At 42.2% G+C, this 11992-nt stretch overlaps 2 protein-coding genes across 2 annotated transcripts; both read left to right on the top strand.

Annotated features, from left to right (window-relative positions):
* Nucleotides 1-2737: 2737 nt before the first annotated feature.
* Nucleotides 2738-5329, top strand: LOC141016623 (tripartite motif-containing protein 16-like). The gene has a single exon (XM_073491098.1). It carries the CDS (start codon nucleotides 2996-2998, stop codon nucleotides 4655-4657), a length of 1662 nt encoding a protein of 553 aa, XP_073347199.1. The 5' UTR covers nucleotides 2738-2995; the 3' UTR covers nucleotides 4658-5329.
* A 3430-nt stretch (nucleotides 5330-8759) lies between these two features.
* On the top strand, nucleotides 8760-11174 carry LOC141016411 (tripartite motif-containing protein 16-like). The gene has a single exon (XM_073490768.1). It carries the CDS (start codon nucleotides 8841-8843, stop codon nucleotides 10500-10502), a length of 1662 nt encoding a protein of 553 aa, XP_073346869.1. The 5' UTR covers nucleotides 8760-8840; the 3' UTR covers nucleotides 10503-11174.
* The last annotated feature ends 818 nt before the right edge of the window (nucleotides 11175-11992 follow it).

Genomic DNA, 11992 nt, shown 5'->3' with positions numbered 1-11992 from the left:
AAGCAGCTCCGCTCACTTTGTCTGCATGTTTTACTCAAAGGAGACATATTATGCTCATTTTCAGGCTCATATTTTTATTTCAGGTGTCTTTCAGAAGACGTTTACAGGCTTTAACGTCCAAAAAACTGATGATTCTTCTCCCTCTGTCCACTGACGCTGTCTGAATGTTCAGCTCACACAGACTTCCACCTGCTGAAGTTCAGGTCGACCACTTGTGTTTGAAGGTTTTACTCCAAACTTCACTTTTCTTTACAACTAACAGTCACATTTTAATCATTTTCAGGTAAAGATGGAAATCAAATGTTTGTCTGTGATCACACGAGGAAACAAACTAAAGTATATCCACTTTACTGATTTGTTGATTCATATGAATCATCAAATGAGCAGCAGAAGCAGCTGCTCTGGTTCACCAGACTCCCTTAACAAATTGCATCATTTTAAGAGTTGTTTCATGAGGAGAAACTTTAAACGATTTGTGACACAGCTGCAGCAGATTCTGAATCATTGTCTCCTTCTTGTAAATTCACCATTAAATGAAAACAGTAAGTTGTGTGTTTCCTTGTAAAAAGTGTCAGTTTGTGGCAGCATGGCTGCACCAGCCTGTCTGCTTCTGTGTCTAAAGTGCTAAAGTCTGACCTGCCAACATTTAGCAGCTGTTTGAACACACTGTTTACACTGATTTCACCATTTACACTCAATTTATGAAAGAAGAAACATTTTATTGACGCTAAACATGTCACATTTTACAGATACACTAAACAGTAACCAGTATAGGCGACTTCTTTGTCCCCCGTGGAGAAAGTCACCAGACTCCCTTTGAAAATGTCTCAATTTAGTGAGTTGTTGAGTTGGAGACACTTTATAAACTGTGTGAAACTCTGTCTCTGACTAATTCTTCATTATTTGTTCCTTCTTGTGAATTCAGCAAATGTTCTGCATGAACTTCTTTCTGTCTTTGTGTAAATGCTGTACGAAGTCTCCAGACACTTCAGTTGTTTAGGAGAACGCTGCAAAGCTACTTTAATGTTTTTGTTAATGACTGTTAGCACATTGGGATGAGCCATTATGAATCTATAGACTGGACAAAGCTGGCAGCCAATGTGACTTTGACAGACTCTGAATGAACACTGGCTCAACAGTTCATTGCAACCTTGCGATAATGTGTCTCATTTTGTTTATTTTCATATTGTGTTTATGCTTCTCGATGCTTAATGAACGTGCTGAAGGAAAAGTGTTTTGTCACAACCTTCCACCTATAAAGTGGGATGTCTGAGACTGGACAGGTGAAGTTTCACTTGAGCAGTGAGTTATTATTGTTCAAAAAGTGTATTTAAGTAACGTATATGGTCCTAACGATGATAGTCGATGATTTATTTCTCTTAATCTCTGACCTGTCAGGTCAATACTTGATAGCAGGTGATGTGATTTGCACTTTGGACCCAGTGAAAGATCGTTCAACAGGCATCGACAACACACAGGCCAAATGAAGAAGACCGATCCAACAGTTGATGAAAGATTTAAATCTGTTGGATATTTGGAGACATCTTGATCCTAGCTCGATAGCTTCCTCATGCTACTCTAGTACTCACCAAACATACTCAGGTATTGATTACTTTTCAACTGCTTCCCAGGATTACAGATCGTCAGTACCACAGTGTCGTTATCTCTGAACATACAGCAGTTTCATTAATATATATCAGTAATAAAATGGTGTGCGACGCCCCTAAATGGCGTCTTCAAACAGGATGGCTTCAGGACCCGTCATTCATAGACTTCCTTGGTAAACAAATAGAGCTTTACTTTGAAACTAATACATGTGAAACCTCAGCATGTGTAAGATGGGAAGCATTCAAAGTATTCATCAGAGGTCAAATTATTGGCTTTTGTAGTTCAAACAGCCAAACTAAAGATATATATCAGAAAACAACTGATAATACAGATGATCTTAATAAAGTGCTGCTACTAAAGGGCCTGTTGTAATGAAATGTCAGCGAGTAGAGCAGCTGCAAAGGTACTGAAATAGAAAACAAGGTGACGAACATGGAGATAAAGCAGGAAGACGACTCGCATGGCAGATCAAACTAAGACAAACTGAGCGAGCTGTTACCACAACTGAAGGCCCATCGGGAAACATAAGAGATCCAGTGAAGATTAATGAAGCATGTAGAGATTATTATGGAAAGCTGTGTGGTTCAGAGTGCTCTCCTAACTTGGACCTCCAGACGCAGTTCTTAGATAATCTTAACTTACCACAGATTTCAGAAGAAGATGAGATTCATCTAGAAGAAGAGTGAACACTGAAGGAAATATCAGAAGCTACTGATGCGATGTGTAAACGTGTAGATTTCCCAGATTCATCCAGTCATCATGACGGTCTCCACCTGAACTGCAGAGTCAAATGATCTGATGCATTCATGTTGTGGGATTCAGAGACGGAACAAGACACTTTTGATTTCTTTGTTTGAACGCATCTCACATCAAAATACAGCTTTTAATCCAGATTATATTCTGAGTTTAACGTGTTCATCTGATGTCTTAGAATCACTGCAACCATGGAAAACTTTAATTAAACTATATTTTAGGAGAACAAATGAGCTGATTGTGAAAACTGGAGAGTCGTCATCAAACCCTCTGATTCTAAGAAGAGTTCACCTCCTAGAAACTGAAGTGATCAGTGTTTTTAACAGAGAAATGATCTCTGTTGTAAACAAGTGTTAAACAGTGTCTCTCTCAAACCTCCTCTTCCTGGAATGAAGCACAGCTGGATCAGCCCTCCCTCTTCTTCCTGCTCTCAAACACAGCAGCTCCACTCTGTCACTATATCTCCTTGTTCCCTCCCCTTCAGATCTGCACTTTGAATGAGGGTGTAACCAGGAAGTGAAGGAGCTGACGAGCCTCATTCACTGCGGAAGCTCATGTTGTTCAGATCAGAGCTCAGACTAGTTTCAGTTATCAGGAAGTGAAACTCAGACAGTCGTCGACACGCGGAGGTGAAATGGCTCAACAAAACATTCAACTGGACCGAGCAAAGTTCTGCTGTTCCATCTGTTTGGATCTACTGAAGGATCCGGCGACTATTCCCTGTGGACACAGCTACTGCATGAACTGTATTCAAAGCTACTGGGACGAAGAGGATGAGAAGAAAACCCACAGCTGCCCTCAGTGTAGGCAGAGCTTCACACCGAGGCCTGTCCTGGTGAAAAGCACCGTGTTAGCAGATTTAGTGGAGGAGCTGAAGAAGACTGGACTCCAAGCTGCTCCTGCTGATCTCTGCTATGCTGGAGCTGAAGATGTGGCCTGTGATGTCTGCACTGGGAGGAAACTGAGAGCAGTTAAGTCCTGTTTGTCCTGTCCGGCCTCTTTCTGTGAGAAACACCTGCAGCCTCATTATGAAGCAGCTCCTTTAAAGAAACACAAGCTGGTGGAGCCGTCAGAGAAGCTCCAGGAGAACATCTGCTCTCGTCACGATGAGGTGATGAAGATCTTCTGCCGTACTGATCAGCAGACCATCTGTATTTTGTGCTCCATGGACGAACATAAAGGCCACGACACAGTGTCAGCTGCAGCAGCGAGGACTGAGAGGCAGAGAGAGCTGGAGGGGAGTCGACAAAACATCCAGCAGAGAATCCAGGACAGAGAGGAAGATGTGAAGGTGCTTCAACAGGAGGTGGAGGCCATCAATGGCTCTGCTGATAAAGCAGTGGAGCACAGTGAGAAGATCTTCACCGAGCTGATCCGTCTCATGGAGAAAAGACGCTCTGATGTGAAGCAGCAGGTCAGATCCCAGCAGGAAACTGAAGTGAGACGAGTCAAAGAGCTTCAGGAGAAGCTGGAGCAGGAGATCACTGAGCTGAAGAGGAAAGACGCTGAGCTGAAGAAGCTCTCACACACAGAGGATCACAACCAGTTTCTACACAACTACCCCTCACTGTCAGCACTCAGTGAGTCTACACACTCATCCAGCATCAATATCCGTCCTCGGAGATACTTTGAGGATGTGACAGCAGCTGTGTCAGAGGTCAGAGACAAACTACAGGACGTCCTGAGAGAGACATGGACAAACATCTCACTGACAGTGACTGAAGTGGATGTTTTACTGCCACAAGAGCCAAAGACCAGAGCTGGACTCTTAAGATATTCACGTGAAATCGCACTGGATCCAAACACAGCATACACACAGCTGTTATTATCTGATGGGAACAGAAAAGCAACAAGAATGAGTCAACATCAGTCTTATTCTAGTCACCCAGACAGATTCACTTCCTATCGTCAGGTCCTGAGTAGAGAGAGTCTGACTGGACGTTGTTACTGGGAGGTGGAGTGGAGAGGAACAGGAGTTGAAGTAGCAGTCGCATACAAGAGTATCAGGAGAGCAGGGAGTGAATCTTTGTTTGGACGAAATGACAAATCTTGGTCATTAGATTGTGACAATAACAGTTATAACTTTCATCACAACAAAGTCAAAACTCCCGTCTCAGGTCCTCGGTCCTCCAGAGTTGGAGTGTACCTGGATCACAGTGCAGGTATTCTGTCCTTCTACAGCGTCTCTGAAACCATCACTCTCCTCCACAGAGTCCAGACCACATTCACTCAGCCTCTCTATGCTGGAGTTTTGGTTTGGTCTGAATCCACTGCTGAGTTCAGTAAAGTCAAATAGTCAGAAGTCATTTAAGGGACAGTGAGTTAAACTCTGAGTTTTAACTCTTAAACTTATTCTGTCTTCATGTTTGTGGCTGATTGTTGTGTGGTGTCTTCACCTGTCAATCAAACATGATGGGCGGGACTTTGTCATCTTCTCATGTGTTGTTGTGTAAATGTTTGAGTGTCTTTAGGTGGCGCTCCTTCCTGTGTCTGTTTAACCATGGAGGCTCTCACTGCTCATGATGACTTTTGTTCAGCTGAACTGACATTTGTCTGCATGAAGATATAAACGTGTCTGTGCTCTAAATGTGTGTTGAATATTTGTACTGATGTGTTTGCATGTTGTTGTTTCTCTCCCACTGCATGAGTCTAAAGAGAGAAAGCAGCAGAGCTTCATTTATCCTACATATTTAGTTCTCATCACTTTGTACATGTTTAAATTCATCTATAATCACATTTACATTTATTTGTTGGGCAGAACAAAAGCTGTCGTTGTTCCAATCGTCACACAAATTCAATAATATATGAGGAAGATCATTTATTATTTTCTTGTACGTAGCTGAGATTCAAACAAACTGATTGTGTGGATGAAGTGAAATCATTGAACCAGAGTCACTGAACAGACTTTACTGATGGGACGTGTGAACAAACTGAAGCTTTACATGGTGAATAAACAAACAGGAACAAAGTCTTTTCTTGTCGTCTTCATTCCAGGGTCTCACACAGAGCTGATGGAGAACATGTGACACTAATATGAGAGTATAACTGAGGCACTTTTCCTCCTCAAACACCACAAAGTTCACAGTTCATGTTCAGAGCTGAAGCCGTCAGAAAATCATCAAATGAATAAATTATTCTTCACGTTTGGTTTCAAGTATTTCCATGTTGTTGAATCATAATTCTAGAAGTCAGAGAACTTAAAAAGCCTCAAATGTCACATCCCTAAATACTATTTACAACCTGAGAGCTGATGTGAAGAATATTTGTAAAGGTGAAACTCTTCTCTCCCGTCTTTCCCGTGTGACCTGAATGCAGCATCAGTGTTACAGGCTGTGACTCCTGTGAACAAACTGACACAGTGTGATGTCACATATATTTAAATGTGTCTTTACTGATGTTGTTTGAAGCTGCCAAAGGCTCAGTGAAGTTTCTACATGTCTTCCTGCAGTGAACATCACAGCAGGTCAACAAGTGAACTGTGAAAACTGATGCAGGACACAAGAGGGCGCCGTCATCCTGCTAACCAGAGATGTAGTGGAGGTTAAAGCAGCTCCGCTCACTTTGTCTGCATGTTTTACTCAAAGGAGACATATTATGCTCATTTTCAGGCTCATGTTTTTATTTCAGGTGTCTTTCAGAAGACGTTTACAGGCTTTAATGTCCAAAAAACTGATGATTTTTCTCCCTCTGTCCACTGACGCTGTCTGAATGTTCAGCTCACACAGACTTCCACCTGCTGAAGTTCAGGTCGACCACTTGTGTTTGAAGGTTTTACTCCAAACTTCACTTTTCTTTACAACTAACAGTCACATTTTAATCATTTTCAGGTAAAGATGGAAATCACATCATTGATTCATATGAATCATCAATGAACAGCAGAAGCAGCTGATCTGGTTCACCAGACTCCCTTAACAAATTGCATCATTTTAAGAGTTGTTTCATGAGGAGAAACTTTAAACGATTTGTGACACAGCTGCAGCAGATTCTGAATCATTGTCTCCTTGTAAATTCAGCATTAAATGAAAACAGTAAGTTGTGTGTTTCCTTGTAAAAAGTGTCAGTTTGTGGCAGCATGGCTGCACCAGCCTGTCTGCTTCTGTGTCTAAAGTGCTAAAGTCTGACCTGCCAACATTTAGCAGCTGTTTGAACACACTGTTTACACTGATTTCACCATTTACACTCAATTTATGAAAGAAGAAACATTTTATTGATCTAAACATGTCACATTTTACAAATACACTAAACAGTAACCAGTATAGGCGACTTCTTTGTCCCCGTGGAGAAAGTCACCAGACTCCCTTTGAAAATGTCTCAATTTAGTGAGTTGTTGAGTTGGAGACACTTTATAAACTGTGTGAAACTCTGTCTCTGACTGATTCTGACTTATTTGTTCCTTCTTGTGAATTCAGCAAATGTTCTGCATGAACTTGTTTCTGTCTTTGTGTAAATGCTGTACGAAGTCTCCAGACACTTCAGTTGTTTAGGAGAACGCTGCAAAGCTACTTTAATGTTTTTGTTAATGACTGTTAGCACATTGGGATGAGCCATTATGAATCTATAGACTGGACAAAGCTGGCAGCCAATGTGACTTTGACAGACTCTGAATGAACACTGGCTCAACAGTTCATTGCAACCTTGTGATAATGTGTCTCATTTTGTTTATTTTCATATTGTGTTTATGCTTCTCGATGCTTAATGAACGTGCTGAAGGAAAAGTGTTTTGTCACAACCTTCCACCTATAAAGTGGGATGTCTGAGACTGGACAGGTGAAGTTTCACTTGAGCAGTGAGTTTTTATTGTTCAAAACATGTATTTAAGTAACGTATATGGTCCTAACGATGATAGTCGATGACGTATTTCTCTTAATCTCTGACCTGTCAGGTCAATACTTGATAGCAGGTGATGTGATTTGCACTTTGGACCCAGTGAAAGATCGTTCAACAGGCATCGACAACACACAGGCCAAATCAAGAAGACCGATCCAACAGTTCATGAAAGATTTAAATCTGTTGGATATTTGGAGACATCTTGATCCTAGCTCGATAGCTTCCTCATGCTACTCTAGTACTCACCAAACATACTCAGGTATTGATTACTTTTCAACTGCTTCCCAGGATTACAGATCGTCAGTACCACAGTGTCGTTATCTCTGACCATACAGCAGGTTCATTAATATATATCAGTAATAAAATGGTGTGCGACGCCCCTAAATGGCGTCTTCAAACAGGATGGCTTCAGGACCCGTCATTCATAGACTCCCTTGGTAAACAAATAGAGCTTTACTTTGAAACTAATACATGTGAAACCTCAGCATGTGTAAGATGGGAAGCATTCAAAGTATTCATCAGAGGTCAAATTATTGGCTTTTGTAGTTTAAACAGCCAAACTAAAGATATATATCAGAAAACAACTGATAATACAGATGATCTTAATAAAGTGCTGCTACTAAAGGGCCTGTTGTAATGAAATGTCAGCGAGTAGAGCAGCTGCAAAGGTACTGAAATAGAAAACAAGGTGACGAACATGGAGATAAAGCAGGAAGACGACTCGCATGGCAGATCAAACTAAGACAAACTGAGCGAGCTGTTACCACAACTGAAGGCCCATCAGGAAACATAAGAGATCCAGTGAAGATTAATGAAGCATGTAGAGATTATTATGGAAAGCTGTGTGGTTCAGAGTGCTCTCCTAACTTGGACCTCCAGACGCAGTTCTTAGATAATCTTAACTTACCACAGATTTCAGAAGAAGATGAGATTCATCTAGAAGAAGAGTTAACACTGAAGGAAATATCAGAAGCCACTGATGCGATGTGTAAACGTGTAGATTTCCCAGATTCATCCAGTCATCATGACGGTCTCCACCTGAACTGCAGAGTCAAATGATCTGATGCATTCATGTTGTGGGATTCAGAGACGGAACAAGACACTTTTGATTTCTTTGTTTGAACGCATCTCACATCAAAATACAGCTTTTAATCCAGATTATATTCTGAGTTTAACGTGTTCATCTGATGTCTTAGAATCACTGCAACCATGAAAAACTTTAATTAAACTATATTTTAGGAGAACAAATGAGCTGATTGTGAAAACTGGAGAGTCGTCATCAAACCCTCTGATTCTAAGAAGAGTTCACCTCCTAGAAACTGAAGTGATCAGTGTTTTTAACAGAGAAATGATCTCTGTTGTAAACAAGTGTTAAACAGTGTCTCTCTCAAACCTCCTCGTCCTGGAATGAAGCACAGCTGGATCAGCCCTCCCTCTTCTTCCTGCTCTCAAACACAGCAGCTCCACTCTGTCACTTTATCTCCTTGTTCCCTCCCCTTCAGATCTGCACTTTGAATGAGGGCGTAACCAGGAAGTGAAGGAGCTGACGAGCCTGAGTCACTGCGGAAGCTCATGTTGTTCAGATCAGAGCTCAGACTAGTTTCAGTTATCAGGAAGTGAAACTCAGACAGTCGTCGACACGCGGAGGTGAAATGGCTCAACAAAACATTCAACTGGACCGAGCAAAGTTCTGCTGTTCCATCTGTTTGGATCTACTGAAGGATCCGGCGACTATTCCCTGTGGACACAGCTACTGCATGAACTGTATTCAAAGCTACTGGGACGAAGAGGATGAGAAGAAAACCCACAGCTGCCCTCAGTGTAGGCAGAGCTTCACACCGAGGCCTGTCCTGGTGAAAAGCACCGTGTTAGCAGATTTAGTGGAGGAGCTGAAGAAGACTGGACTCCAAGCTGCTCCTGCTGATCTCTGCTATGCTGGAGCTGAAGATGTGGCCTGTGATGTCTGCACTGGGAGGAAACTGAGAGCAGTTAAGTCCTGTTTGTCCTGTCCGGCCTCTTTCTGTGAGAAACACCTGCAGCCTCATTATGAAGCAGCTCCTTTAAAGAAACACAAGCTGGTGGAGCCGTCAGAGAAGCTCCAGGAGAACATCTGCTCTCGTCACGATGAGGTGATGAAGATCTTCTGCCGTACTGATCAGCAGACCATCTGTATTTTGTGCTCCATGGACGAACATAAAGGCCACGACACAGTGTCAGCTGCAGCAGAGAGGACTGAGAGGCAGAGAGAGCTGGAGGTGAGTCGACAAAACATCCAGCAGAGAATCCAGGACAGAGAGGAAGATGTGAAGGTGCTTCAACAGGAGGTGGAGGCCATCAATGGCTCTGCTGATAAAGCAGCGGAGCACAGTGAGAAGATCTTCACCGAGCTGATCCGTCTCATGGAGAAAAGACGCTCTGATGTGAAGCAGCAGGTCAGATCCCAGCAGGAAACTGAAGTGAGTCGAGTCAAAGAGCTTCAGGAGAAGCTGGAGCAGGAGATCACTGAGCTGAAGAGGAAAGACGCTGAGCTGAAGAAGCTCTCACACACAGAGGATCACAACCAGTTTCTACACAACTACCCCTCACTGTCAGCACTCAGTGAGTCTACACACTCATCCAGCATCAATATCCGTCCTCGGAGATACTTTGAGGATGTGACAGCAGCTGTGTCAGAGGCCAGAGACAAACTACAGGACGTCCTGAGAGACACATGGACAAACATCTCACTGACAGTGACTGAAGTGGATGTTTTACTGCCACAAGAGCCAAAGACCAGAGCTGGACTCTTAAGATATTCACGTGAAATCGCACTGGATCCAAACACAGCATACACACAGCTGTTATTATCTGATGGGAACAGAAAAGCAACAAGAATGAGTCAACATCAGTCTTATTCTAGTCACCCAGACAGATTCACTTCCTATCGTCAGGTCCTGAGTAGAGAGAGTCTGACTGGACGTTGTTACTGGGAGGTGGAGTGGAGAGGAACAGGAGTTGAAGTAGCAGTCGCATACAAGAGTATCAGGAGAGCAGGGAGTGAATCTTTGTTTGGACGAAATGACAAATCTTGGTCATTAGATTGTGACAATAACAGTTATAACTTTCATCACAACAAAGTCAAAACTCCCGTCTCAGGTCCTCGGTCCTCCAGAGTTGGAGTGTACCTGGATCACAGTGCAGGTATTCTGTCCTTCTACAGCGTCTCTGAAACCATCACTCTCCTCCACAGAGTCCAGACCACATTCACTCAGCCTCTCTATGCTGGAGTTTTGGTTTGGTCTGAATCCACTGCTGAGTTCAGTAAAGTCAAATAGACAGAAGTCATTTAAGGGACAGTGAGTTAAACTCTGAGTTTTAACTCTTAAACTTATTCTGTCTTCATGTTTGTGGCTGATTGTTGTGTGGTGTCTTCACCTGTCAATCAAACATGATGGGCGGGACTTTGACATCTTCTCATCTGTTGTTGTGTAAATGTTTGAGTGTCTTTAGGTGGCGCTCCTTCCTGTGTCTGTTTAACCATGGAGGCTCTCACTGCTCATGATGACTTTTGTTCAGCTGAACTGACATTTGTCTGCATGAAGATATAAACGTGTCTGTGCTCTAAATGTGTGTTGAATATTTGTACTGATGTGTTTGCATGTTGTTGTTTCTCTCCCACTGCATGAGTCTAAAGAGAGAAAGCAGCAGAGCTTCATTTATCCTACATATTTAGTTCTCATCACTTTGTACATGTTTAAATTCATCTATAATCACATTTACATTTATTTGTTGGGCAGAACAAAAGCTGTCGTTGTTCCAATCGTCACACAAATTCAATAATATATGAGGAAGATCATTTATTATTTTCTTGTACGTAGCTGAGATTCAAACAAACTGATTGTGTGGATGAAGTGAAATCATTGAACCAGAGTCACTGAACAGACTTTACTGATGGGACGTGTGAACAAACTGAAGCTTTACATGGTGAATAAACAAACAGGAACAAAGTCTTTTCTTGTCGTCTTCATTCCAGGGTCTCACACAGAGCTGATGGAGAACATGTGACACTAATATGAGAGTATAACTGAGGCACTTTTCCTCCTCAAACACCACAAAGTTCACAGTTCATGTTCAGAGCTGAAGCCGTCAGAAAACCATCAAATGAATAAATTATTCTTCACGTTTGGTTTCAAGTATTTCCATGTTGTTGAATCATAATTCTAGAAGTCAGAGAACTTAAAAAGCCTCAAATGTCACATCCCTAAATACTATTTACAACCTGAGAGCTGATGTGAAGAATATTTGTAAAGGTGAAACTCTTCTCTCCCGTCTTTCCCGTGTGACCTGAATGCAGCATCAGTGTTACAGGCTGTGACTCCTGTGAACAAACTGACACAGTGTGATGTCACATATATTTAAATGTGTCTTTACTGATGTTGTTTGAAGCTGCCAAAGGCTCAGTGAAGTTTCTACATGTCTTCCTGCAGTGAACATCACAGCAGGTCAACAAGTGAACTGTGAAAACTGATGCAGGACACAAGAGGGCGCCGTCATCCTGCTAACCAGAGATGTAGTGGAGGTTAAAGCAGCTCCGCTCACTTTGTCTGCATGTTTTACTCAAAGGAGACATATTATGCTCATTTTCAGGCTCATATCTTTATTTCAGGTGTCTTTCAGAAGACGTTTACAGGCTTTAATGTCCAAAAAACTGATGATTTTTCTCCCTCTGTCCACTGACGCTGTCTGAATGTTCAGCTCACACAGACTTCCACCTGCTGAAGTTCAGGTCGACCACTTGTGTTTGAAGGTTTTACTCCAAACTTCA

Source organism: Pagrus major, chromosome 21, assembly GCF_040436345.1.
Source record: "Pagrus major chromosome 21, Pma_NU_1.0".
In the NCBI taxonomy this organism is placed as follows: Eukaryota; Metazoa; Chordata; class Actinopteri; order Spariformes; family Sparidae; genus Pagrus; species Pagrus major.
The sequence above is the reverse complement of the archived record's forward strand: the minus strand, read 5'-3'. Positions and strand labels throughout refer to the sequence as shown.

What these genes read in the sequence shown, in the direction of transcription:
- LOC141016623 (XM_073491098.1), top strand. Translation starts at nt 2,996, where the DNA reads ATGGCTCAACAAAACATTCAACTGGACCGAGCAAAGTTCTGCTGTTCC.
- LOC141016411 (XM_073490768.1), top strand. Translation starts at nt 8,841, where the DNA reads ATGGCTCAACAAAACATTCAACTGGACCGAGCAAAGTTCTGCTGTTCC.